The following is a 27075-nucleotide window of genomic DNA, read 5'->3' as shown; positions in this document are numbered from 1 at the left end:
TTTTTTATGGGTGCAGGTAGGTCTTATCTGTGAATCATTTCAAGATAATATAAGGCTTTATAAAATATTTGTCATAAAAAGGGAGAACTGGGTTGACAGTGCTGAGAACAATTGCTCTAAAAAGTCCTCTTGATACACAGTTAAAAATGACTGCTATAATAAAGGTCAGGTTGCCCCCACCATATATGCACATATAAGCATTAGCATATGACATATTGTTATGATGCCTTAAATTCTTGAAACTCTGTTCCTTTAAGAAAAAATAAGTTTCTAACTTTTTCTATATTGCAAACATCAGTAAGGAAATGAGATATTTCTTACTAGGGTTGTTGATATCTTGACTTTTATATTCTAAAATAAAAATAAATTTTTAGTTAACTGCACTGTACGCCTTTTTATCCAGAAGAGAAAAATCTGATTAAATGATTAAGCAAACTCGGTCATTTCTGGTAGTGGGCCCGAGGGGTGGGTGTTAGGGTTAGAGGTCGGTGTGAGCTTGGGGGAAGGGTTTATCACTTGCACTTGGGATTTTCTTTTTTACAACATATATATTTCCATTTAAAGAATTAAAATTTTTATTACAAAAATGTTTACATATTGAATTTAGATTCCCAAATACAATATTAATACCTACACTTTATTGCGTGCTTACTGTCAGTCATTACAGAAATGCTGTATGTATCTGCCACCTTTATTTTTTTTTAATTTTTTTAATTTTTTTGTATTTTTCTGAAGCTGGAAACGGGGAGAGACACTCAGACAGACTCCCGCATGCGCCCGACCGGGATCCACCCAGCACGCCCACCAGGGGCGATGCTCTGCCCCTCCGGGGCATCGCTCTGTCACGACCAGAGCCACTCTAGCGCCTGGGGCAGAGGCCAAGGAGCCATCCCCAGCGCCCGGGCCATCTTTGCTCCAATGGAGCCTTGGCTGCGGGAGGGGAAGAGAGAGACAGAGAGGAAGGAGAGGGGGAGGGGTGGAGAAGCAGATGGGCGCTTCTGTGTGCCCTGGCTGGGAATCAAACCTGGGCTCCTGCACGCCAGGCCGACGCTCTACTACTGAGCCAACCGGCCAGGGCCTGCCACCTTTATTTTTTACAGTCCTAGAATTTAGGTATGGTTATCACTATTATAAAGATGTTTCTCAAAACTTAAAGTCAGAGGTAATCAATGGTACCAATGTCTGATTTCAACACTTCTATTTCTGTTTATTGTACAATACTACCTCCAAGTGTGTGCCTAGCATTGAAATATTGTTACCATATTTTGACAACTTTGAAGCCAAATTCAGTTCTAGGAGCCCAGGATAAAGGAGTTTTATAACCATCTGGGTGAAAAACAAGTATCACAAATGGAGTAAAATTTGAGAAGTTTGAGTCCTGGTTATCTCTTTTTAGCCTTTTACAGGTTCCTTAACCCTCCTATATTCCATACCCTCATCTCTAAAATAACAAAAACAGTATTTATCTTGGATTAAATGAGATTTGGTGTAAATGTTTTGACAAGAAAAAAAGAAAAGCGTGCACTACACACAGGAGAGGGAACAATACAAAACAGTCCCTAAAAAACCTACGCTGCTCATAAAAATTAGGGGATATTGTTTCGTTTTCACTTTGAAATATCCCCTAATTTTTGTGAGCAGTATATTTGTTGGAAGACATGGAGAGCACAGTGAGAACCATGGAATGGCTGGTCCCATTCTGTACAGTTCTCATACACGCCTCTTTGATGATGCTATTCCTGTGACTACAGATTCCCTCACAGTAGCCAGCTCACCCTGGGAAGCCTCCTGCTCTGTTCTGCGATAGACAGGTGCAGCTGGAAGCCAACTGTTCCAGTTTCAGGTCAATCGCCCTTTCATCTGCTTGGCCCAGGGAGCCATAATAACAGCTCACATAGAAAGTTCTTAATATTTCCCCCTTCTAGCTTGCAGACTGGGATGTCAGAAGCTATACAGCCCAGGTATCCTCCCAGACTCCTTAAGATCGAGCTGACTGAATAATTACAGTAAAGGACTCAAAACCTTGTGGCACCTCCACCCTCAATAAAAAAAATTTATTACCAGGTTTTTCAGCTGGTTGTACCACTTTTATTCCTAAATGAGAAAAGATTTTCAGATGATAATAAAGACAGCTACCATTTACTACTATTTTAAGCTGCTCTTCATTTGCCTGTATTTTATCTCATTAGGACTTGAATCAGTCCTACAAGTTTTCTTCATTCTACAGATGTGAGAGGGGAGGTACAGAAAATTGAAATAACTTATAAAAGTTACCCAGAAGAGACGGTCAAGATGGCAACCTAGGTAAATGAGGCACTCAAATCCTCCCACAACCACATCAAAATTACAACTAACCAACAGAACAACCATCACTCACAGAACTACATGAAACCAGGTTGAATGGAAGTCCTACAACTAGGAAATTAAGAAGCCACATTGAGATTGGTAGAAGGGGTGAAGATGAAGAACTGGCTGGTCCCACACACCCACGTGACAGTTTAAAATCGGGAGAGAGATCTTGGCTGTGGAGGAGCCCCTGAGGAGCTAGCATTCCCAGCCCCACACCAGACCTCCCAGCCCAGGGTTCCAGAGGCTCCAGAGAAAACTAAATGAAATGGAAGCAAGCAAACTACCAGATAGAGTTCAAACAATGGTTATCAGGACGCTCAAGAAACTTAGAACTTCAAGGAATTTAGTAAGAACTTCAACGGCATGAAAAAGCACATAGAAACCATAAAAGAAGAACCAGTCAGAAATGAAGGATACACTAACTGAAATGAATAATTTACAGGGAATCAACAGGAGAGTAGATGATGCCAGTAGAGTAGTAGTATGGGGAAGAAAAGTCCCCATAACCTCTGGCTCTAAATACCAATGGGGGTTGTGGCTGAATGATGATGGAGGGCTGCTGGAGTCCCAGAAAGTTCCTCTTAAAGGGCCCACACACAGACTTACTCCCTCTGAGCTCCAGTGGTGGGGCAGCAGCTTGAAAGGAACCAGGGACATACTGGGAGGAACTGAACTGTCTGACATCAGGGTGATCTGGTGGGGCAGGAATGGAGACAATTTCCTTCCAGACAAAAGTGCTGGGAGAGGCCATTGGTCCTTTTATGAGGCCCCCTCCCCCACAGAGCTGACAGGCACCATATCTGAGTCTCCATCAACCTGGCTCATACTGTTTGCCCTGCCCTGGTGATTCCCTGAGACCTACCCCAACCAACTTGCAGTCCCACCCAAACCGTTTCCAGTGGCTTTTCCATATATCTGGTCTCTTTTGCCTCATGCTTTGGACTTTCCTAAAATCTCTCAAGCAAGCAGCATCTAGCCCCTGTGTACCTGTACCTCTTGCTAAGTGGCCCCAGGCCTGGCAGTAGTGGCAGCCAGTCTTGGTTAGCAGCTTGGCCTCTTTTGGTCACGTCCAAACCCAGCACAGTATCACAATCTACAAATCACTCTGTAGCTCATGCCAAGTGGCCCCAGGCAGGGCACAGGCAGTGGCTGACCTTACACCTCCCAGGAGGCCCCAGAGCCAGTGCACCCAGTGCACAGCTTTAGACCACACTGGATTATAACCCTAACACCTCCACGAGTCACACTCAAGATATGAACTGGTGAGCATCAAAGCCCCTACGAAGTAAGTCCTGCTCCATTGGGATGACTCCTACACAGCAGCTCCTTTGCTATAGTTGCAGCCAACCCTTACAGCCAATCAGCTTGGGGGGGGGGGGGTGTCAGTCTCTCCCAGTGATGCCAAATGCAGCAAGGCTCAACTCCAACAGGACAGTGTATACAACCCACACAGGGGCACACCTGGAACGCCCAGCTCAGGTAACTAGGAAGGGTGTGCCACTGGGCCCTACAGGACATCCACTACACAAGGCTACTCTACCAAGCCTGAGAAACGTAAAAGGTCTACCTAATACATAAAACATAGGGAAGCAGCCAAAATGTGAAGAGAAAGAAGCAGGTCCCAAATGAAAGAAGAGGAAAAATCTCCAGAGAAAGAACTAAGTGAAATGGAAGCAAGCAAACTGCCAGATACAGAATTCAAAACAATGGTTATCAGGATGCTCAAGAAACTTAGAACTTCAAGGAATTTAGTAAGAACTTCAACAGCATGAAAAAGCACATAGAAACCATAAAAGAAGAACCAGTCAGAAACGAAGGATAAACTAACTGAAATGAAGAATAATTTACAGGGAATCAACAGAGTAGATGCCAAGAATCAAATCATCAATTTGGAATATAAGGATGCAAAAAATAACAAATCAGAAGAGCAAAAGAAAAAAATCCAAAAGTATGAGGATAGTGTAAGGAGCCTCTGGGACTTCAAGTGCACCACCATTCATATCATGGGAGTGCTGGAAGGAGGAGAGAGAGTAAGAAATTGAAAACCTATTTGAAAAAATGACAGAAACTTCCTTAACCTCATGAAGGAAATAGGACATACAAGTCCAGGAAGCACAGAGAGTTCCAAACAAGATGAACTCAAGAGGCCCACAGAAAGAAACATCATAATTAAAATGCCAAAGGTTAAAAACAAAGAAAAAATCTTAAAAGTAGCAAGAGAAAAGCAGCTAGTTACCGACAACAAAGCTCCCATAAGACTGTCAGCTAAGCCTGACTGGTGGGGGCACAGTGAATAAAGCATTGATCTGGGATTCTGAGGACCCAGGTTTGAATCCCCAAGGTCACTGGCTTGAGCACAGGCTCACCAGCTTAAGTGTGGGATCATAGACATGATCCTGTGGTTGCTGGCTTGAGCCCAAGGTCTCTGGCTTGAGCAAAGGGTCACTGACTTTGCTGGAGCCCCCTGGTTAAGGCAAGTATGAGAAGTAATCAATGAACAACTAAAGTGCTGCAATTCTGAGTTGATGCTTTTCATCTCTCTCTCTCCCTGTCTCTCTCTTGCTTAAAAAACAAACAAACAAAAAAAACCTGTCAGCTGATGTCTCAACAGAAATTTTGTAGGCCAGAAGGGAGTGGCAAGAAATATTCAAAGTGATGAAAAGCAAGGACCTGCAACCAAGATTACTCTACCCAGCAAAGCTATCATTTAGAATCAAAGGACATATAAAGAGCTTCCCAGACAAGAAAAAGCTAAAGTTCATCACTACCAAACCACATGAACAGCCTGACTAGGCAGTGACGCAGTGGATAGAGCGTTGGACTGGGATGCAGAGGATCCAAGTTCAAGACCCCGAGGTCGCCAGCTTGAGTGCGGGCTCATCTGGTTTGAGCAAAGCTCACCAGCTTGGACCCAAGGTCGCTGGCTTAAGCAAGGGGTTACTCGGTCTGCTGAAGGCCCACGGTCAAGGCACATATGAGAAAGTAATCAATGAACAACTAAAGTGTCGCAAAGTGCAACAAAAAATTAATGATTGATGCTTCTCATCTCTCCGTTCCTGTCTGTCTGTCCCTGTCTATCCCTCTCTCTGGCTCTCTGGCTCTGTAAAAAAAAATAATAATAAAAATAAATAGATAAATAAAAGAATAAAATGGTAATAAATACATATCTATCAACAATTTTATCTAAAAATCAATATAAACTAGCAGAACAGAAACAAACTCACAGCTACCCAGAACATTTTGACAGTTGCCAGATGGGAGGGCAGTTGGGTGGGTGGGTGGGGGAGAACGGGGAGGGGATTAAGAAGTACGAATTGGTCATTATGGAATAGTCATGGGAATATAAAGTATACATAGGGAATAGTCAATAATATTCTAATAACTATGTATTATGTCAGATAGGTACAAGACTTACCAGGATAAACAGTAAGTTATCTCATGTCTAATCATTAGGTCTACATGTGAAACTAATAAAATACTGTATGTATGTCAACTGTAATTGAAAAATAAACATGATTTAAAACAAACCACAAAGTTACCCAGACAACAATGGCAGAGGAGAGATTACATGAAGCTGGGTCTCTCTGTCTACACAGTCCCTGTCCATTCCCTCACCCTCACTCTCACCCTCTCAGAAGTTGTGCCTAGTAAGGGGCCTCTGAGAGTACTTTGCTCCTCAGGTCCAAAGAGGTAAAGAGGTGTCACACATAAGGTGTCTCATCAGTGTTGTTAGAGGTTCACATGAACCCTCACTGCAAATCCACACCAAGCGTTTGCCATGGCACCTCACTGAGTCTATCTCTATACCAGGAGAATACTGTATTTTGTTACCTGGAGATCCTAGATGCTGAGATGTTAGCCAAAAGATACCACCTGTCAGCTTCTGCATGAAGTTGAAGTTTCTATGGAGTAACTTTAGTTAAGAACCTAGAAGGTGCTAGACTGCATGTGTCCAGGTTCCAGCAGTCTTGCCTTTTGGCGGTGCCTCTAAGAGAGCTAACTTTACTGCTCTAGGAACAAGAGTAAAGGCACTTTCTCTACTGTCTTCCCCAACTAAGCCTTTGCAGAATGACTGGCAGGCAGCTGTAAAGGAAATGCTAATGAATAACAAGTCTCATGATAATATTCTCCTTAATGCCAAGGGGAATCCGTTTCACCTCATACAGTGGTCCCTGGTCTATCGCAGGGATTAGGTTCCAGAACCCCCCCACCAATGATAGGCGAAAATCTGCAAAGTAGCAACCTTATATTTATTTTATTATTTATATATATATTTTAAGGCTTTATAAACCCTCCCCACACCTTATAAACCTTTCCCACACTGTTATTAACCTTTCTCACTTATTTTGCTTATTTTACCACAAAAAAATCATTAATAAATATATAAAAATACCTATATACCGCAAAATCCTGTGATATAATGAAAAATCTGTGATACAAAATTAGATAAATACAATTTAAAAATCGTGATACAGTGAGACCACAAAAAGTGAACCACAAATGGTGAGGGATGACTGTACTTGGGCTCAGAGACAGAACAGAAATCTGTCTTACCGGGTATTTGGATGGGTTCATGGCTCTTCATACCTAAGGACAGAAATGAATATTGGTTAATGTTAAGCAATTATGTTGCATTGTTAATACTTCCTTTTGTTTATAGGTCCCCCATCTCCAACCCTTAAAAAAATGGAAAACAGTTAACAACAAAAACACCTTTAGATGGCTCTTCATTCTATAACTGGACAAAGTCCAAACTCCTTAGCCTGGACTTCAAGACCCCCTGTGATCTGGCCTGTATGTCTCCCACCTTATCTTCATAAGGCAGTCTTTAGTACATCAGCTTTTAAATGAAACAGTACTGGGCGTAAGACTGCTTGGTTTGGTTCTGTTATCATTATTGTTATTCGTTCTAAGTGATTACGCAGACTTCTTAACCTCTCTGACCTTCAATTCCTTATTTATGCAAAAGAAATACATACCTTGCAGGTTTGTAGTAAGTGATGATTAAAGGAGACACATCACAAAAGTGCTTACACATGAAACATAACAGCACTCAATAAATGAAGTCCTTCTGTTCTGGCTTAACTCATTCCTCAAACTCTCTGTGCCCAGTAATGCCCTTGGTTCTAGGAGTCCTTGTGCTTCCTCTTAACCTTGTAGCTAGTCTCACAGAGTGAGTAAAAAGATTACTTATGGCCCTGGCCGGTTGACTCAGTGGTAGAGCGTTGGCTGGCATATGGAAGTCCTGGGTTCAGTTCCCAGTCAGGACACAAAGGAGAAGCGACTATTTGCCAGATAGATCCTTGCTAGGTGGATCCTGGTCAAGTCAGGGCATATGTGGGAATCTGTCTCTACCTCCCTGCCTCACTTAATTTAAAAAAAAAAAAATTACTTACCAGGTAAGACAGTGGACTCCTGGTTTTTCATTCCTAAAGATGAGAATAGAAACTATTTAATGAAAAATGCATTTGGCTTGAAAAATCAATTTAACCTTATATTTATAAGACTATTTATACAGTGGAAAACTCTAACAGCTTTGAGACATGACAGAGGACAGAGTAAAGGAGAGAAGATTTAATCCACTGAAGCCTAATTTTTGGTAAGAACAATGGCTAGTGACCCCAGGATCTCTTGCCCAGTCTAAGTAAAACAGCTGTTATGTATTTCTTTCTTTCTTTTCTTTTTTTTTAGATTCAGTCCAAGGACTTTCCAACCAATATTTGTCATGATGTATTTCTTTAAATAACATTTCTTATATAATACATTATAATTACAGATAATTCAGAAAAATATAGGAAATTATTAAAAATTACTCTTAATCACAAATATCAGAGCTACTTGTGCTTAACATTTTTGGTATCTTTCCTTTCAATATCTTTGCTATGGATACATATATCCACATACATAATTTTAGCATATTTTCCATTATTATTGAGACATAATTGGCATACAACACTGTATACATTTAAGGTATGCAGTATAATGACGTAACTTATACACTGTGCGATGATTAACATAAGTTTAGTTAACAGCTGTCATCTCATATAAATACAAAAAAAAAAAAAAACAAAAGAAAAACAACCCTGTTTTTTCCTTGTGAGAACTTGTAGGATCTACTCTCTTAGCAACTTTCAAATACACACTACAGCAGTGTTAACAACAGTCACCGTGTTGTACATAAAATCCTCAGTACTTATTTATGTTACAATTGGAAGTTTGTGCTTTTCCACATTTTAAAACAAAATTGATATTATACTTTATATAGCTGTTTTATATCCTGTTTTTATTTGCCACTGTATATGAGTACTTTCTCATATCCTTAAATATTTTTCAAATTTAGTGTTTCATAATATGGGCATTTTATTTAATAATACCCACCTGTGGGACAGTAAAGTTATTGATAAATTTTAGAAACCATAACACTATGTAAATATTTTTATACACATTTTATACATAAATCTTTATGATTATTTCTTTAGGACAATATATAAAAGTGTTAAAACTGAGTTAAAAGGTATGAATATTTTTAAAGCTAGTAATACTATCGAACTGTCTTCCAGGAAAGTTCCAATTTATAATCTCACCACTAATTTATGGGTGTTCCTGTCCTAGCATCCTTGAGGACATTTGAATAATATTATTTTTTAAAAAGACAAAAACGAAAACTTGGGAATATATTAAATAATCAAGTAGACATAGCTAACAGCATCTGTTAGATTGCTGGAAGCAGAAATAAATAAACAAAATCATAATATTAATTTAGAAAGAAAAGTAATGTCATTTTTTAATGCCCCTGTCCAACACCCTAGGTTACAAGAGTTTGTGGAATAATTTGTCACACTTCCTCTATCCATGTAAGTGCCAGCATAAAGCAGAAAATAATAGGTTCACTAGAATTAGTTGTTCCACAGCAAAGAGGAAAGACTATTCTCCCACCCCCACTCCACCCCCAGCACCTCCCAGCCCCAGGCCTGGGGGCCTACAGGCTGTGAGTGGACACGTAGCCCTGCCCACCTTCCCTCTCCACTGCTGCCCCACGTCTGTGGGATGTTTTGGTTCTATGAATAAATGTAATTCCCTTCTGGAAAAATGATGATCTAAAGATTGTCATCTAATAGACACAGCGAAGCTGCTGTACCATCTTTATAAAGAAGTCTATCAGAAACTCAGGAGGGTCCCTGATATATCAAACTAGCGAGCTAAAGTAGTTCTTGCCTCTTTCCACTGTTTCTTACTATGCTGTGCCCACCAGCACCCCCCCCCCCCCAAGGGAGCTGTCTTGCAAATGTAAGGCCCCAGAGTTTATGAAATTGTCTTACCATGGTCTTCAGGCTTCTGGTTTTTATCACCTAAGTTTCAAAAAGAAACTTTAATTTTAAAGATAAAATAAAATCATTGGAAGTCAGTATAGGTAGAGCAAAACTATTTTCAGGAAATATGGCCATAAAGAACCATTTGGTACATCAATCAGTAAATTAATGAATGCTACTAAAGTTAAGTGTCAGCCAGAATCTAAATGCACCTACCTGGCCTAATTGGGCTGTAACCTTCCTCTGGTATCTCAAGAAAAACGATCACATATAATAAGTCTCCTGGGGGTTCTCAATGAGCTAGAAAAATGTCTGTCTTGAAGAGTTAGCTGAGGTCTCTGCAAAGTGACCAGTAAAACTTTTGGCTGCTCTAGGCCAATAAGAAGTGTTGCCAAGAAAGTCCTCAGGGGCATGAAATGTTTCACATCAGGACAGGAGATTATCTTCCTAACATCAAGTAAATTGCATACTTAAGGCAAGGCCAGATACCTTTCTCTTTTCAGTAAAAAAAATTTTATTGTAGCAGCATGAGCCAAACACATAGGGAAACTTAATGCACAGAAGTGATTTGGGCCATGTCACCATAATTGCAAACTCAGGGAGGAAATAACATCTTATTACTCAGATATTTTAGTCAGATGATACCAAACATTAGCATATTTCGGAGGTGCAAATGACTAACTGCTACTTTCATCTGAATGGTGTCACATAGGTGACACACAGGTGACTGAATATAGAGTCCTCAGACCTCCCAAGAGGGACTAACTCTTCAGGTGCCACCAATCTCATTCCCCAGAATCTTTCCATATTGTTCAGCTCTCCAGAGTGCCAACCCTCTCACTTAGAGAGAGGCAAATTTCCCCAGAATTGATTTTTTCCTTTTTCCCTCATATCTGCCAAGTTACTCCTTCATATCTACAAAATACTCTCTTTCCTCAGCTAAGGATTATTTTTAAACATGAGAGCATACTTACCCGGTCTGGAGACATAGATGGGTTGAAAATAATCTGAAATATAAACATGTTTTCATTATACAGTACTATGCTCAGATGTGACTGTCAGGTTCAGTCTATTTTTAAACATTTATTAATGATAAAAATTTGAATTGCCTCACATTTAAGATACATACAAAATTTGGTGAGATGAGAAATACAAAATATTCAATATCAAAAACAAATGTGGCCCTGGCTGGTTGGTTTAGTGGTAGAGCGTTGGCCTGACGTGTGGATATCCGGGGTTCAATTTCTGGCGAGGGCACACAGGAGAAGCATCCATCTGCTTCTCCACCCCTCCCCTTCTCCTTTCTCTTTATGTCTCTCTTCCCCTCCCACAGCCAAGGTTCCACTGGAGCAAAGTTGGCCGGGGAACTAAGGATAGTAGCTTCATGGCCTCCACCTCAGGCACTAGAATAGCTCCAGTTGCAACAGAGCAATGATGCCCCAGATAAGCAGAGCATCGCCCTCTAGTGGGCATGCCGGGTGGATCCTGGTTGGGCATATATGGGAGTCTGTCTCTCTGCCTCCCCTCTTCTCACTTCAGAAAAGATACAAAAAAAGAAAGAAAAGAAAATGCAAATATATTTATTTTAATTGCATGAAGAAGAATTCATAGGAAAACCAGCTAGGAAGACAGCTAGAAATAGACCCTTAGTTCAAACCTCTTAATGAGAAAATCTTCAAAAACCACCCAAAGCATGCATTAGAGCCCAAACTATTTTCTGGCAACTTTAGTTCAAATATTTTGGGCCTATCTAGTAATATTATTCTTGAATGCTCTTAGCATTCCTATTTACCTCCCCAAGGCTTTCCCATGATCCTCTAAGCAAGATTATCTTTTGTTACATCCTCCTATTTTTCCCTGAGGAATCTAAAACAGACTGCATTCCCATTATATCCTCCCACCTTGAGCCATGTTCACTCTATTCCTTCATTAGTCTCCCAAAGATTATTTCCTAAGATATCAAAACACAGAGTTATCATTCTAACTCCATACACAGAAGTCATGTACGGGCATTCAGGAGTCCTTAAGCTCCTGCAAGGATAGGTTAGGGTGACAGTGGAATGGTACCACATGCCCAAGATAAATGCAGTGTTAGAGAGGACAGCCACAGGCAAGGCTAGGGGAGGGCTGGGGGAGGGATGCCACCAGCATAGGCTCCTGGGCCTTCCACCTGCAAAAGGAGAGCAGCAGTACAACTCTGCCTTGAGAAAATGACGGCTGACAGTATGGCAGTATGGTCAGATGCCTCTGACCCCACCTGTGAGAAATAACACTGCTAAAATTCCCATGGTAGAGATAACACTTGAAAGCATCACTTACCCATATTCTCAACACAATTTGAAGTTTTTAGTCCTGAAACATAAAGAAAAAGCTTTATTAGACACAATCTACCCTAATAAAGAGTTCAAACTGGTCTGTGGCTATTAGTAATTAATCTGGCAGCTCTATCAGACCCATAAGTTAGTGCGATGCACACTGTGGAACAATTACATTTCTAATTAATTATTTTTAAAAATTTATTGATTTTGGAGAGGAAGGGGAAGAGAGAAAAGGAAGGAGTGAGAGGGAAGGAAGGAGGCAAGAAGGAAAGGAGGGTGGAAGAAATATTCATTGTTCCTCTTCATTGTGCACTAATTGGTTGCTTCCCATATTTGCTCTGACCAGGGATCAAACCTGCAACCTTGACATTTGGGAAGATATTCCAACCAACTGAGCTAACCGGCCATGGCTAACACTTTTGTATTCATATTATAGCCATCAAAAAGCAGTATGGTCTTTGATAAAGCATCTAACATTTATGAAATTCAGCTTTCTTATCTGTATCTTTTAGTGGGAGACTACTTCAAATGACCTCCGAAAGCCCATCCAAAGCTAACACTTAATGATTCTAGTTTATGATTAGTCTGAAAAAGTTAGAAAATTTACTTATCTGTTCAATTAATCTTCTCTTCAGATACTAAATGTTCTCAACAGTAAACCTATGTCTTTATTATGACAATTCTTATACATCAGAGAAAAAGAATCTCAATCAGAGCTTCAAGATCCTTGAATATATGAACAAAGATCCTTCACATGTGTATGGAGAAACAGAGTAGGTCTGCCCCCAAACACTGATCTGTATAAAGAAATGCATGGTTTTTGGGGAACAGGAACATGGCATCTAACAGGTCCTAGAGACTTCTTGCTAGTGATGCCCTGGAAAAAAATCATCAGTGCAGCAGCAGTTCCCCTCAGACTTGACATAAAGGGAAATCTGTTAGCCTGCCCAACAGTAATGAAGGCAAGAATGTCAGTGAAAGGGTGCTTAGATTTAGTGCCAGCACGAGCCATGGAGGGTGTCCCAGAATGCCACCAAAAGGTCGAGCTATCCTACAGTCTCTTCTCTATGACTGGCTAACTCAATTATCTGAGGATAAGACTCTCCATCTAAGATGAGGGAGTTCCTGAAAGGCCTGGCTACACTATGAGCTGTGATCTTCTACGAGGTGCTCTCAAATCCCGCTACATAAAAATAATAATAATAAAAAAAAATCCTGCTACATCTGTGCAGTTTGAACCAAGAATTCAGGTGACTTAATCTAGTTTCTACTGGTCCAGCAATTGGTACAGTTCTTTTAGAATCTGATGGTACCCTGAGGCTAATCTCAGGTGTTTGGCTAGACTAGACATTTAAAAAACAGTTCTAGAGACAATTACAAAATGTTGCCTTGCCGCGCTAACCAGTGTGACTAGTAATTCCAGGTCCTGAGGGAGAACGGCGTGGAATTAAGAAAATAGACTCACCAAGAAAAGAGGATGGGATTGGGAGGCCTCTGCAATGCTGATGGCAAGATCAGAGAGCGAGAGCCCCCAATCTTGCTTTATTATATAGCGTAAACCAGGGGTAGTCAACCTTTTTATACCTACCATCCACTTTTGTATCTCTGTTAGTAGTAAAATTTTCTAACCGCCCACCGGTTCCACAGTAATGGTGATTTATAAAGTAGGGAAGTAATTCTACTTTATAAAATTTATAAAGCAGAGTTACAGCAAGTTAAAGCATATAATAATAATTACTTACCAAGTAATTTATGTTGGATTTTTGCTAAGTTTGGCAGAATAAATCTTTATAAAACAACTTACTATACTTAAATCTATCTTTTTATTTATACTTTGGTTGCTCTGCTACCACCCACCATGAAAGCTGGAACGCCCACTAGTAGGCAGTAGGGACCAGGTTGACTACCACTGAGTTAGAGCTTAGAGCATCGTCCCAAAACACAGAGGTTGCTGGTTTGATCCTCGATCAGGGTACATACAGGAACAGATCGATATTCCTGTTTCTCCTCATTCCTCTCTAGCTTAATCAATAAATAAAATAAATAAATAAAATAAAAGCTCTAGTTATTGTCCTTGATAGTGTTTCAAACAGACTCACTTTAATGATCGAGTTTTTGGCCCTTGGTTCCCATTAATTAACTGTAGATGGCAGCAGAGGACATTGGTTAGATTTCAATTTGGATTTAAATCAACACAAAAGTGCAGTGACCTAGCTCTGTCAGAGCTCTCCAAACAAACAGTGCATGCGAGCTTCCATAAAGGTCTCCCCTTGGGACTGGTTTGAGCATTAACCTGCCGTGTGCCCTCTGTCTGACCTTGTGGGCATGCCCACAGAGGTGTGCCCCCTCCCCTTTCCCCTTCCTTACATGGAACTCATAATGCACTTGCCCATGCAGGTCTGAGCCCCAGATCATTCTGGTTCAACCCAATGGCTCCACCCCTCTTTTTCATCATAATCCCACTCATAAATATGAACCCTGTGGGCTTCACTGTCCACTCTGTCAATCAACCAGATACCAGTGATTGATCTGACCTATAGCTACTACAGCCAGGGTTTCTGTATAACCAATGCCTCCACAAATGACATTTGGCTAAATGCATCAGGAACACCAAAACTGGCATCATTTTGTCATTTTGTCAGTCCATATGCAATTGGGTTTCTAGCTATGATGTGCTAGTCAAGTCGAACAAGTTCTGCAGTGGGGGTCGGTGGTCCTGATTTGTAGTGTTTGCTGATTTTTATGGTATAACTCAACCATGGCCAATTTCAAGCTACCGTGATATAAGAGAAACTGGGAAGAGATACATGCCTACAATCAACTCCCATGAGTTGATATGAGCTTCCTCACACTGGCTTGCTTTTTGGTCAGTTAATGTATGGTTGGTGAGGGGTATGGGGCACCTTTCCTCTCTATACAAGTTTACTCACTACAGTCATCATCTGCCCCTCGAGGTGAGTAGTCTCACTTACTTGCAACTCAGGGCCAGAATCAGGGTGAAGCAAATGAGGTGCCAAGTGCAAACTTGAAGGAAGCACTCATTCTTAGGATCGTGCAAGTACAAATTCTGCAAGTGTACAACCCTGAGACTGCGGATCTCCTTAAATTCTGTGTCCCAGGCCCCTGAACGGCTACATAGCTTCTGAAAATTAAATCATAAGTGGATCAGACTCTCACTCAGGCATGACGTCTCATTAGCACTTCCTCACCTAGTCTTTTTTATCTCATAGGGCCTTGGCTACATTGAGTCAAAATCTAAATGTCCATCCCACTTCTGAGGCCCTATTGCCTTGTTCACTCTGCTGGACCAGCAGCCATGGTTTAGGGTTCAGATAGATAATCACACTAATAAGACCCCAAAAGGCCATCACCTCACCAGCTTTGCAGAAGAATGCAAGGCAGGGAACACAGCATACTGTTTAGCAATAGGACAGCATGAGATACATCCCTTCCATGCAAGTCCTTAGAACAGTCCAGGGCTATTAGCCCCCAGAATGATGCTCAGTTATAAGGAAACAAGACTACACAGATGGGTGCAGGAACCATCCTAACTTAGTAGCCTTATGCTACAAATCTGAAACAGAGACAGTATCTCCTATACCAGTTCATAAATGTAATTCCAGGACTCAGCAAGAACAGCTGGCTATGTCACAATACATTCAGGAAATCCCAATACCGTGGCCCCCTCCCCCAAGTATTTAGAGTTAATTCCCAATCCTCCCAGATCAGATGCATGTTACCAATCAAGGATTAAGTCTACCATTAGTCATTCCACCTTTCTAGATTTGAGAAAAAAAGTGCTAGAACATCAACGGAAGGCCAATTTCATAGGAGGAAGTAGAAAGAATATTTACATACAGGGCACAACATCATAAAATTTCAGAATGTTGGGGACAAAGAAAATATCTTAAAACCTTCTGGAGAAAAAATAAAAGGTCCCATTCAAAGTTTTAGTAATTAGAAGGGCTTCACATTTTTCAACAGCAGCACCAGAAACTAGAAGATAGTGGAGGAACATCTCCAAATTCTTAGGAAAATAATTTCTGAAACAGAAATACAAATTGTCTGACTGGTGGTTGCACAGTGTGTGAAATGTTGACCTAGAACCCTGAGGTGGCAAATTCAAAACCCTGAGGTCACCAGCTCTGAGTGTAGGCTTCTCAGAGTGGAGTCACTGGCTTGAGCAGGGGATTGCCCACATGATCCTAAAGCTTGCCAGGTTGAGCCCAAAGGTTACTGCTGGTATGAAAAGCCCAAGATCACTAGCTTGAGCAAGGGGACACTGAGATGGCCCCAGTCAAGGCACATATGAGAAGCTCAATGCATAAGTAAAGTGAAAGCAACTGCAAGTTGATGCCTCTCACCTTCTCTCTCCCTTCCTGTCTCTCTCTCTCAAAGAAATAAAAAAATCTATACCTATTATTATTCAAACATAAAGGTATATTTTTCAGACATATAGTTTGAAAAAAGAAAATTTAGCCTGATTTGTGATGGTGCAGTGGATGAAGTGTTGACCTGGAACGCTGAGGTCACTGGTTCAAAACCCTGGGCTTGCCAGGTCAAGGCGCATACGAGAAGTAACTACTAGGAATTGATGCTCTGCTCCCCACCCCACCCCCACCATTTCTCTCTCTCTAAAATCATTTTTAAAAATCTTTAAAAAAGAGGCCTGACCTGCGGTGGCACAGTGGATAAAGTGTCGACCTGGAAATGCTGAGGTCGCCGGTTCGAAACCCTGGGCTTGCCTGGTCAAAGCACATATGGGAGTTGATGCTTCCTGCTCCTCCCCCTTCTCTCTCTCTGTTTCTCTCTCTCTCCCTCTCTCTCTCCTTTCTAAAATGAATAAATAAAATTTAAAAAAAATCTTTAAAAAAGAAAAAAAAATTTGCCTCAATGTGTCTTCTCAGAAATCTTCCAGAGAACCCTTATCCCACCAAACAAAGGAATCACTCAGAAGAGGAAGAAATCCAAGATAGAGGGGATTCCTCACAGGAGAGAAGCAAGAGAAAGTCTCAGAATAGTCCTGAGGAGAAATGTCAGGATATTCAACAGGCCTGCAGAGCATGTCATACAGCAGGATGACGGGGGAATATAGAAGGTATATGTCCAGAAGGAAAAGAGAGTATCTGACTGTACTAAGAGGAGATTTGTATTTCTAAGGATGTAGAGGTAAATTACCGATGGGATATAAAAAACTAAAACAAACAAACAAAAAAAAACCCTTAAAACTAATAATCCTAAGGTAAAAAAAGGTACTTAGAGAGGTGCCAGTCTTTATTACACTGTGAGAATGAGAAGAGGGAAATGCACAAATACTAAGGAGGAAGGTGGTGATTATGAGAAACTTAGGTTACTGACTGAAAAGCTATTCCTAATTCCCTACTCCCTTGTTTCCTGCACTGTACAGGCTGAAAATGCTATTAACCCCCTGCCTACAAGGTTTTCTTATAGTTATGAATGGCTGTTCTAGTCAATGACATGTAATCAGAAATCTACTAAGAGTTTCTGGGAAAATGTTTACTTTCCTGATTAAAATAGGTAGATTAGGCTGTCATCCCTCTTTTCCTTTTTGTCTTGAACATGGATTGATGTCAACAGTGACAACAGTCACACTGCAAACATGAATCAACAAACTAATATGCTAAGATAGGTGGAACAGAAAGAACCCGAGTTACTGATGACACAGTTGAGCCACAGTACCAACCCTGGACTTCTTATTAAATGAGAGTTATCAGGTAAAATTTTTGTTGCAGCTAAATACAATAAAGAATTTCTAACTAGCCTGATCAGGCGGTGGTGCAGTGGATAGAGCATCAGACAGGGACACGGAGGACCCAGGTTCAAAACCCCGAGGTTGCCGGCTTGAGCGTGGGCTCATTCAGCTTGAGTGCGGGGTTGCTGGCTTAAGTGTGGGATCATAAACATGACCCCATGGTTGCTGGCTTGAACCCAAAGTTCGCTAGCTTGAAGCCCAAGGTTGCTGGCTTGAGCCCAAGGTCACTTGCTTGAGCAAGGGGTTACTCAGTCTGCTGTAGCCCCCCCCCCCAACAAGGCACATATGAGAAAGCAATCAATGAACAATTAAGATGCCGCAACGAAGAATTGATGCATCTCATCTCTCCCTTCCTGACTGTCTATCCCTATCTGTCCCTCTCTCTGCCTCTCTCTGTCTCTGTCAAAAAATATTTTTTCTAACTAATGAATGGTTTGTGAGAGCTAAATACTCATTCTCTATACTATGAAGTCAATAGATAAAAATCAAGAAATAACATGCTGAAGTATATTTACTTAGAAACATGACAATAAATACATGAAAAAATAGCTTAAAAAGTTCAAATGGAGGCGACCAAGGAGTGGCAAATGGGAAGGGGCTGCTCTTCTCCACTGTAGCTCGACAGTAGCATTTGGGGCAGGTACTTTTTGGTTGTGGGGGGCTGTTCTGTGCATTGTTTAATATTGTCCCTGGCCTCTACCCAGTAGATGCTAGTAGCAACTAGGGATGGTTGTGACAAAATGTTTCTAGCCATTGCCAAATGACCCGGAGGGGCAAGCTGCCCTTGGTTGAGAATGACTGCCATATAGTACTATTTTATATTTCTTAACTTTCAGTGATACTGTAAACATGTTACTTTGATAAAATTAAAATTTGGAAAAAGAAACTAATAGTATGAAAGGAGCTAGAGACCACCGATGTCATTTTTTATTTCAAATATCTCTCAATTTCTTTCCTGACCTTCCCTCCCAGACAAACACAGAACGGAGACACTTACCTCCTAGAAATGCACACTCATAATGGCTGCAGGTCTTGTTTGTGCTTTGAAGGATAAGGTTATTGCCAGCCTCATCCTGTGACACATGAAAAACCTCATTCAGAGGTATTAAGATAATTCTTTCGCTTTCATTTTCTTTATCAAAAAAGTTCCCAATGGCAACGCCAAAGCATGTGTGAATGGCTAACAGAATGTGTTGGTCATCTGCAGCCTGAGGTTTGGCCGAATATGCCAAGGTGAAGCGGCCAAACCTGGCTTGGTGGAGCCCTCCAAAGGTAAATGAAGTCCCCTGGCTTGTGCTGTACACCACATTTTTGTAACTGTCCTCACAAGGTCTTCTCAGCAGCTGCAGGGCTTTTGTTAGGTAAAAATGAAAGGCTTTGAACTGGAAGCCATAGACATAATCTTTTCGAGATTGTCCGGCCATCTGCACAGCCTCACTGAACAGATGGTAAAACGGAGTTTGCTGCTGAGCCTCAGAAATATATGCCATCAGGGCGATTCCATGGTTATCCTTAAAACTCGGAGGGAGAAAGAGCTGAGTCTTCCGAGCTTCCCATTTGGCTTTTGCATTTTCCCACACGTCTTCCAAAAGCTGATGGCTTGCTTTTTCTTCATTGAGCAGTTTGGGAACATATTTGATTTCCATCCGGTCAGTACATTTCTGGTATTCATCATCAAATGCATTATGAGCCATGTCTAACATATTAGCCTTCACCTTCAAAGGAAAAAGAAATTAATACTCTTGAAGTGAGACATTTGTGTCATTTTCTCTCACATTGTTGCCTCCCCACTCTCATGCCCTGCTGGAATCTCCTTGCTTACAACCAACTTTGGCTATGTTTTTATGAAGTACATTCCATTGCTACTGATAGCTTTCCTCAACTATGACCTATTTGTGTAAAAGAGTAAGTGTTAGAGGATGAGATATGGATATGATTATGCCTGTAACTCATTCATTGAAACCTTGTGGTGCAGAGGAAAAAACAATGAGTATAACATAAAAGAAATGGGTGGCAGTACTGGCTTTGAAAATAGTCTTAGCCAGATTTACTCAACCCCTCAAAATTGTTGAGTGAATATGAAATATCATGCATGAAAATACTATACACGATAAATACATAATGGCAAATATTACCCCTTTTCTTTTAGTGACATCCTCTTCCTTGTGTATGTGGTTTGGGTAGGACTGATTCTGCCCCTTCAGCCCCAGTGATAAGAAGAGATGAATCTGGCTCAAAACCCAGAGCACTCTTTCTTTCTCTAAAACCATAAGCTTTTAGTCCCATGGAGAATCCTAGGCTTGCAGAGCTGAGAGGTGGATAGGATGAGGCCCTGACAACATTACTTAAGGCCCTGGGTCTGGAAGTACCTGAAGGCTGTATTTCAGTTTGTCATTAGAAACAACAAATGCCTTATTTGCGTGAGCAAGTTTGCATTATTTCTGCCATTTACAAATGAAAAAGGCTTAATCCACCTTTATATATGATACATGTAAGAAGCAGGGTGGTGAATGTAATTAACTCTAGCTTGGAGTAGGACAGTTATATGTTCCAATTCTATTTCTGTTGATAACTAGGTACTAATTAGGTACGGGAAAGTTACTTGGCATTTCTAAGCTTCAATTTTTTTCATAGAAATACGAGGATAAAGTATAGAAATAACATTTTAATTATAGAATTAGATTTAAGGATTAAATGATACAATGAATATATACAAAGCCTTGGCTCCAGCCTGGCACATACCAAGCCTTCAACAAACTGTAGTTATTTTTAATTATTTCATGATAGAAATATATGTATTATACTCTAAGTTCCTCAAGGACAGGATCTGCATTATATTTATCTTTCAAAGTTCAAGCATCTACATATTCAAGTGAATTAAATAAGAACCTGTACACTGGCATACTGATAAAAAAAATAGGATGAGCAAATCTACCCAGGGACCCCAATGAAGGGTTCTACAAATAAAAGGATAGCGTCCTCCACATCATTCTCTTTGCACTATTCTATACTACTTTTATGGCACATTGGTTGCATAAGCTACACTCTCAACTGGTGACCTTAGTGGGAGAAGTTCTAGACACAGATTGAGTAACTTGTCTGAAATTGATATTTAAACTGGGCAATCTAGCTACAAAGTCTGTCTGTCTCTCTAATCAAATGTTTCCAATGATGGAGACCATTGAAATTTATGTAGCACTTTTCAAAATGTTTTATTTTGTTCTCAGAACAATCCTTAGCTTGACCAGGTGGTGGCACAGTGGATAGAGCGTCAGACTGGGACACAGAGGACCCAGGTTCCAAACCCTGAGATCACCAGCTTGAGCACGGGCTCATCTGGTTTGAGTAAGGCTCACTAGCTTGAGCCCAAGTTCACTGGCTTGAGCAAGGGGCCACTCAGTCTGCTATAGCCCCCAGTTAAGGCACATATGAGAAAGCAGTCAATGAACAACTAAGGTGCTGCAACGAAGAATTGATGTTTCTCATCTCTCTCCCTTCCTGTCTGTCTGTCCCTATCTGTCCCTCTGTCTCTGTCACAAAAAAGAAAAAAGAATAACCTTTATAAAAGTTGAGCAGACAATTCATTATACCATTTTACAAACTGTTTTTCTTGATTACCAGCCACAGAATATTCTGCTGGGAAAGACCCCTATACTCTGAATGTGTAGGTCAGTTTCTTGAACACAGAATTTGAGCGTTAGGAGACTGAATCATGGCTCTCCTAGCCAAGAAATTCACTTTCCTCTACAGCACAGAATGTACTGAAGGTATCTTGGGCACAATTCCTGATTTATCTTTAAGACTTCAACATATTACAAGACATCATACCCTGAAGCCACCACCTCCTGCCACATTCCTCATATCACATCCGAGTTGATCCGTTGTGTTCCTGTCTGTTCCTATGCCTCTCGCCAGTCTCCGCATGTCTAATTTTAGACACTGAGTCTTTCTGGCCCAAGGCCACAGTTGATTGTGTGTTCTGTACAGTGAGTGCCTTGAACAGTGAAAAAGTTCAGAAATGCCACCACCACTCAGGGACCACTGGATGGACATTAAGGGACAGATACGAAAGGGTAGGTGAACATACTGATTATATTTTCTTCCTCCAATTTATCCACTGAAACAAAGGCCAATACTGATGAAATGATCTAAATGTTCAAGAAAAGAAATTATGGAGATTTATAACATATTTTAAAATTATATGTTGCTAAAGAATATTAAAAGTGCAAATCAAAACCACAATGAGATACTAATTCATAATCATTAGGGTGGTTATATTAAGGAAAAAAAAGTAATTAAGTGTTGGCAAGATGTAGAGAAATTGAACCCTCATACATTGCGGTGGGAATGTTAAGATGTTACAGCTACTGTGGAAAACAGTCTGGCAGCTGCTCAAAGTGTTCCACATAGAGTCACCATATAGCCCAGCAACTCTGCTCCTAGGTACATACCAAGAGAATTGAAAATATATGTTCACACAAAAACTTGTACATGAAAGTTCATAGCAGCACTACTCACTCATAAGAGCCAAAAAGTAGGAACAACCCAAGTGTCCATAAACTGATGGATGGATAAACAAAATGTGGTATAACCATACAATGGAGTATTATCCTGCTATAAAAAAGAATAAAGAACTAATAAATGCTGCAACACAGGTGAAGCTTAAAAATGTTATCATAAATGAAAGAAGCCAAACAAAAGGACCGATGTTGCTGATTCCATTCAGATGAAATGTCCGGAATGTCTAGAACAGGCAAATCCATAGAGACAGAACACAGGTGGGATGGCCAGGAGATGCAGGGAAGAAAGAATTGCAACCGACTGCAAAAAGCTAAAGGATTTTGTTGGGGGGAGGTTGATGAAAATGCTCTGTAATGAGATAGTGTGAAACTATGCATAACACGGTGAATCTAAAATAACCACTGAACTGTGCACTTTTTAAATGGTAATTTTTATATGTGAGTTATATCTCAATTAAAAATCACACAATACAGCCTGACTGGGCAGTGGCGCAGTGGATAGAGCGTCGGACTGGGATGCGGAAGACCCAGGTTTGAGACCCCGAGGTTGCTACCTTGAGCGAGGGGTTACTCGGTCTGCTGAAGGCCCGCGGTCAAGGTATGTATGAGAAGGCAATCAATGAACAACTAAGGTGTTGCAATGCGCAATGAAAAACTAACGATGGATGCTTCTCATCTCTCCATTCCTGTCTGTCTGTCCCTGTCTATCCCTCTCTTTACTCTCTCTCTGTCTCTGTAAAAATAAATAAATAAAAATGAAAATAAAATAAAAATCACACAATACAGGCAAGAGAATACATGATTGTTCTATAGACAAGGGATCAGAATATTAAATTCAAAAGTGGATAAAATTTTATGAATTCAAAATATTTTAAAAGCAGCACCTCAAATCAGTAAACAAATAGTAGTGATATGACAGCTAATAATGTGGGGGGGAAATTAAGTGAGATACCAAGCTCCTATTTTACATAAAAATATGTTATAGAATATTTAAAGATTCAACTGCAAAAAAATAAAATAAAGGCACTATCATAAAAAAAATAGTGAATGTGAGAAAATGTCCTTATATAGTAATTTAGTGGAAAACATGCAACCAAACACTGCAATGTCATCTTATTTGGAAAAATACATATTTTCAGAATATTTAATGACCTAGAGAGCCATTTGTAGCACAGTATTAACTTCAAAAGGTAAAAAATATATGAACTGTATGAACCCATTTTGTAAATTAAATACACACACCCAAACATTCACACTTGTAAAATTGCTGAGAACACTATACACCAACAGCTTGTCTTTCTCTCTAAGTAGAGAGACTGTAGATGCTTTTTACTCTCCTGTTTTGACTTAATTTTAATTTTTTCAACTCTCCATAATTAACATGTATCATACGTATAAAATGAAAAGATGAAAGCTACTTGAAAAAATGGATTTATCCATTCTGTCTGCTCTCATTTGCATTATGAACCCACACAGATGCCTTAAGTTATGTTATATTAAGAGTTCCCAGTCCAATGACCATGCTTCCCATTCCCAACATTACCTGGAAGATATCCACTAGCATCACAGCTGACAGCAGCATGGTGATCATTTCAAAATGTCCTGTCTTCATTTTTCTCTTCTAAATTAAAGTGAAGAAATACCAATTTAGTAGACTTTTAAAAAGAGGCTTAGAGACGATACACAACACATATTTTCATTCTGGGTGAAAGTGGGTATCATGATGCTCAGAAAGCGATTATCAATAAATTCCAGTGGATGGAGGGCCTGGATCTTGCCTACTGGTCTACCACCCCCATTCAGATGAGGAAACAAAACCTCAGAAAACTTCAGGAAATGGCATTAGATTGAGTCTATCCATTTCCATCCTCCGCCAGATATACTGTCTCTCCCACCACAGCCACTGGTGCTCATATTTTCTTGCTATCATTGTATTTCTTCTCTGTACACATAGGAAATTAACACCAACTAAAATGAAACAAAAACAAAAACATTTCAAAATTGGTTTCTCAACTCCCAGTTTCTAAGAATCCTCCAGGAGTTAGGGCCCAGTACTTCATCCACTCTTCTATCTTCTTTGCAAACCAAATCATACCCATCTGGGCAGGATGAAGGAGAGGATGAAGCCAGTAGGGATACGAGGCAGAAGGCTATCCAAGGGGACCTCCTTCTCTCAGACATTCACATTCAAGAGAAGCCCAAGGATAAGACCAGTGTGTTGCTAACTTTCTGAAGGCAGGATGAGAATAAGCAGGAACTGGGTATGCGGCAATTCTAATAAGATTATACAACTTTGCTGGCTCTAACTGCTGACTGATTGCCCAATATTCTCCCAATGTTTATGAGACTGAAAGGGGTAAGTAGGAGGACAAGAGGCCATAAGGCTGAAGCTGTCTCAGAGTCATTAAATAATTCAAATAAAGGTGTTCTACAATTCTCTCCACATACAAAACAATTGACATACTGGAACTGAACTAAAATCTCTATTTGATCGTATCAACACAATATTCAGGCATCTGAATATGAGAATAAAAGCACCGAGGGAAGGAGGCAGTCTTCCCTTTGGCCCTAGGTTCCCACCTTTAGGAGCTGTTTGTTTTGCTAAAGATATTACAATATAATACCAAAAATGACACTTTTGTTTTAAACTTCCCTTTCCAAAAAAGATTTGGCCTATAAGACTCGGCAAGCAACTGTCCCAAGGCAGTAAGTGCCAAGAAATCTCAGATAACAGGGTTTTTCTCGTTTGTTTTCTTTTTTAATTCTTCACTTCTGTAGTCTGAGTGTAAGTAAATAAAAATGTTTACCTGGCTTTTCTGCATTTAAATGATGCTAGGTCTCAAACTGTTTCCCCACTCTCTCAGTTGTGGTGAGCGTGTCTCCAGAATGGGAGCCTGTTGACAGTGAGAGCTGAGAAGGGAATGCTTTTCTTTTTATAAACACCCCAGCAGTAGCTGGCAGTGGCACATTACCCCATTTGTGTTCTGCTATTTATATCTGGCCCCCACACTGGCCCTTGGAATCACGGCTGTTAACACATGAAATCTCCAAGAGGCTTGTAAAGCCACAGCAATTCCCTCTAACCACACGGCATATTCAGTTCTGAGCCCTCAGTTCTGGGTTTCTCAGAGTGATCACTTCCCATTCCTAACCCTTTGACTCTGAGATGTTGAACTAAAGCAAGACTTTACCCTAGCTAGACGGTTCACATAACTAAGGGGACTTGCTGTGTTAATTGCTGGCAATGATGACAGTATCGCCATCACTCAACCAGCTTACTATATTTCAGGTGCTGTGTCTGATGCTGGGATACACAAGCAAGTAAAGTACATTGACAATCTAATAAAAGATATGAATATACATATTTAACCAGAATACATGTCAAGAATCTTAAGTATAGACAAAGCCTAGTGACAACACTAAGAAGGGAAGGATTTGGTAATACCTATCACTATAACTCTCATCTGAGTGAGGTACACACAGTTAATATATTGACTGCAAAGCTGAAGAACATTCAAGAGTTCACCAATGGGATAAAAAAAACTGTGAGTGTTCTAGGAAATTCATGCAAATGTACATCAAAATATATTAACTGAATGTATTAGATAGTAGCACTATTCATAATAGCCAAAAACTATAAACTGTACAAATGCCTATCAATAAAAGAATGGGTAAATTGTGGTATATTTATACAATTTATACAAAATGGATTTTGTATAGCATTAAAAATAAATAAACTCCAACCACATATTACAAATGAGAATAAATCTCACAAACTGTATTATGACCAAAAGAGATACACACCTGCATATACTGCATAACTTATTTTACATAGAGTACAAAATCAGGCAAAACACATCTATAGTGTTAGATGTCAAACAGTGGTTATTCCGGGTGGGAGGTAGTAACTGGAAGAGATGGGGCACAAGGAGAGCACCTGGGATGCTGCGTAGTTCTGGGTGTTGATTACATTGCTATTCAGTTTGTGAAAATTCAACAACCTATATAATTATGTATATTTTTCTGTGTTTTTCTGAGCACATATATATATGTGTGTGTGTGTATATATATATATATGAGCACATACATATATATATTTATTTACTGGTCAAAGGAAAGCAACAAAAGACGATAGAAATGTGAAATCTGCACCAAATGAAAGGAAAACTCTCCCAGTTAATGTAAGATGATGTGGCAGCATGTGCACATGTGCAGATGATGACGTAACACCGTGTATAAAGCGGAGCAGCCCACGGCCATGCCAGTCGAGATGTGGACGGTACAGAGGAAAGTTCAATGTGTTCTGTGGCTCGCTAAATTCGAATCCGTGACCAAAGTGCAACGTGAATATCGGTGCGTTTATAACGAAGCGCCACCACATAGGAATAACATTACTCAGTGGGATAAGCAGCTGAAGGAAACCGGCAGTTTGGTGGAGAAACCCTGTTCTGGTAGGCCATCAGTCAGTGATGAGTCTGTAGAGGCTATAAGGGATAGCTACCTAAGGAGCCCTAAAAAATCTGTGTGTGAGCCCACATCGAACTGCACTGAATAGGTATGAAACTGGGAGACTTTTCCTTTTATTTGGTGCAGATTTCACATTTCTATCGTCTTTTGTTGCTTTCCTGTGACCGATCAAAAGTGCACCATGACTTTACAGACACACTGTATATACTGTTCAGAAAAATTAGAGGATATTCCAAAATGAATATGAAGCAATAAAAAAAGAGAAGCATATTCTTTTTTTTATTAAACAAGAACATCAGAAAAGCAAACGACAAGTCAAAGTAAGTTGTTCAATTATG

General features: G+C 40.2%; 1 protein-coding gene across 5 annotated transcripts in view; it reads right to left on the bottom strand.

Moving 5' to 3' along the window:
* The window catches only part of ART3 (ADP-ribosyltransferase 3 (inactive)), a 167111-nt gene that overhangs the window by 2935 nt on the left and 137101 nt on the right, over positions 1–27075 (bottom strand). For 2 of the 5 annotated variants that reach the window (XM_066387248.1, XM_066387249.1), the window contains exons 1-8: positions 25078–25172; positions 23814–23891; positions 18748–19465; positions 11979–12011; positions 10634–10666; positions 9669–9698; positions 7746–7778; positions 6904–6936 (exon numbers count right to left, since the gene is read on the bottom strand). In XM_066387248.1, coding sequence (XP_066243345.1) covers positions 6904–6936; positions 7746–7778; positions 9669–9698; positions 10634–10666; positions 11979–12011; positions 18748–19465; positions 23814–23891; positions 25078–25092 — 973 coding nt within the window. In that variant the 5' untranslated portion in view covers positions 25093–25172. Of the gene's footprint in view, positions 1–2061; positions 2095–6903; positions 6937–7745; positions 7779–9668; positions 9699–10633; positions 10667–11978; positions 12012–18747; positions 19466–23813; positions 23892–24365; positions 24509–25077; positions 25173–27075 lie in introns of those variants that run through there. The other 3 variants (XM_066387245.1, XM_066387246.1, XM_066387247.1) reach the window with 3 other exon arrangements.

This window comes from Saccopteryx leptura, chromosome 5, assembly GCF_036850995.1.
Source record: "Saccopteryx leptura isolate mSacLep1 chromosome 5, mSacLep1_pri_phased_curated, whole genome shotgun sequence".
In the NCBI taxonomy this organism is placed as follows: domain Eukaryota; kingdom Metazoa; phylum Chordata; class Mammalia; order Chiroptera; family Emballonuridae; genus Saccopteryx; species Saccopteryx leptura.
The sequence above is the reverse complement of the archived record's forward strand: the minus strand, read 5'-3'. Positions and strand labels throughout refer to the sequence as shown.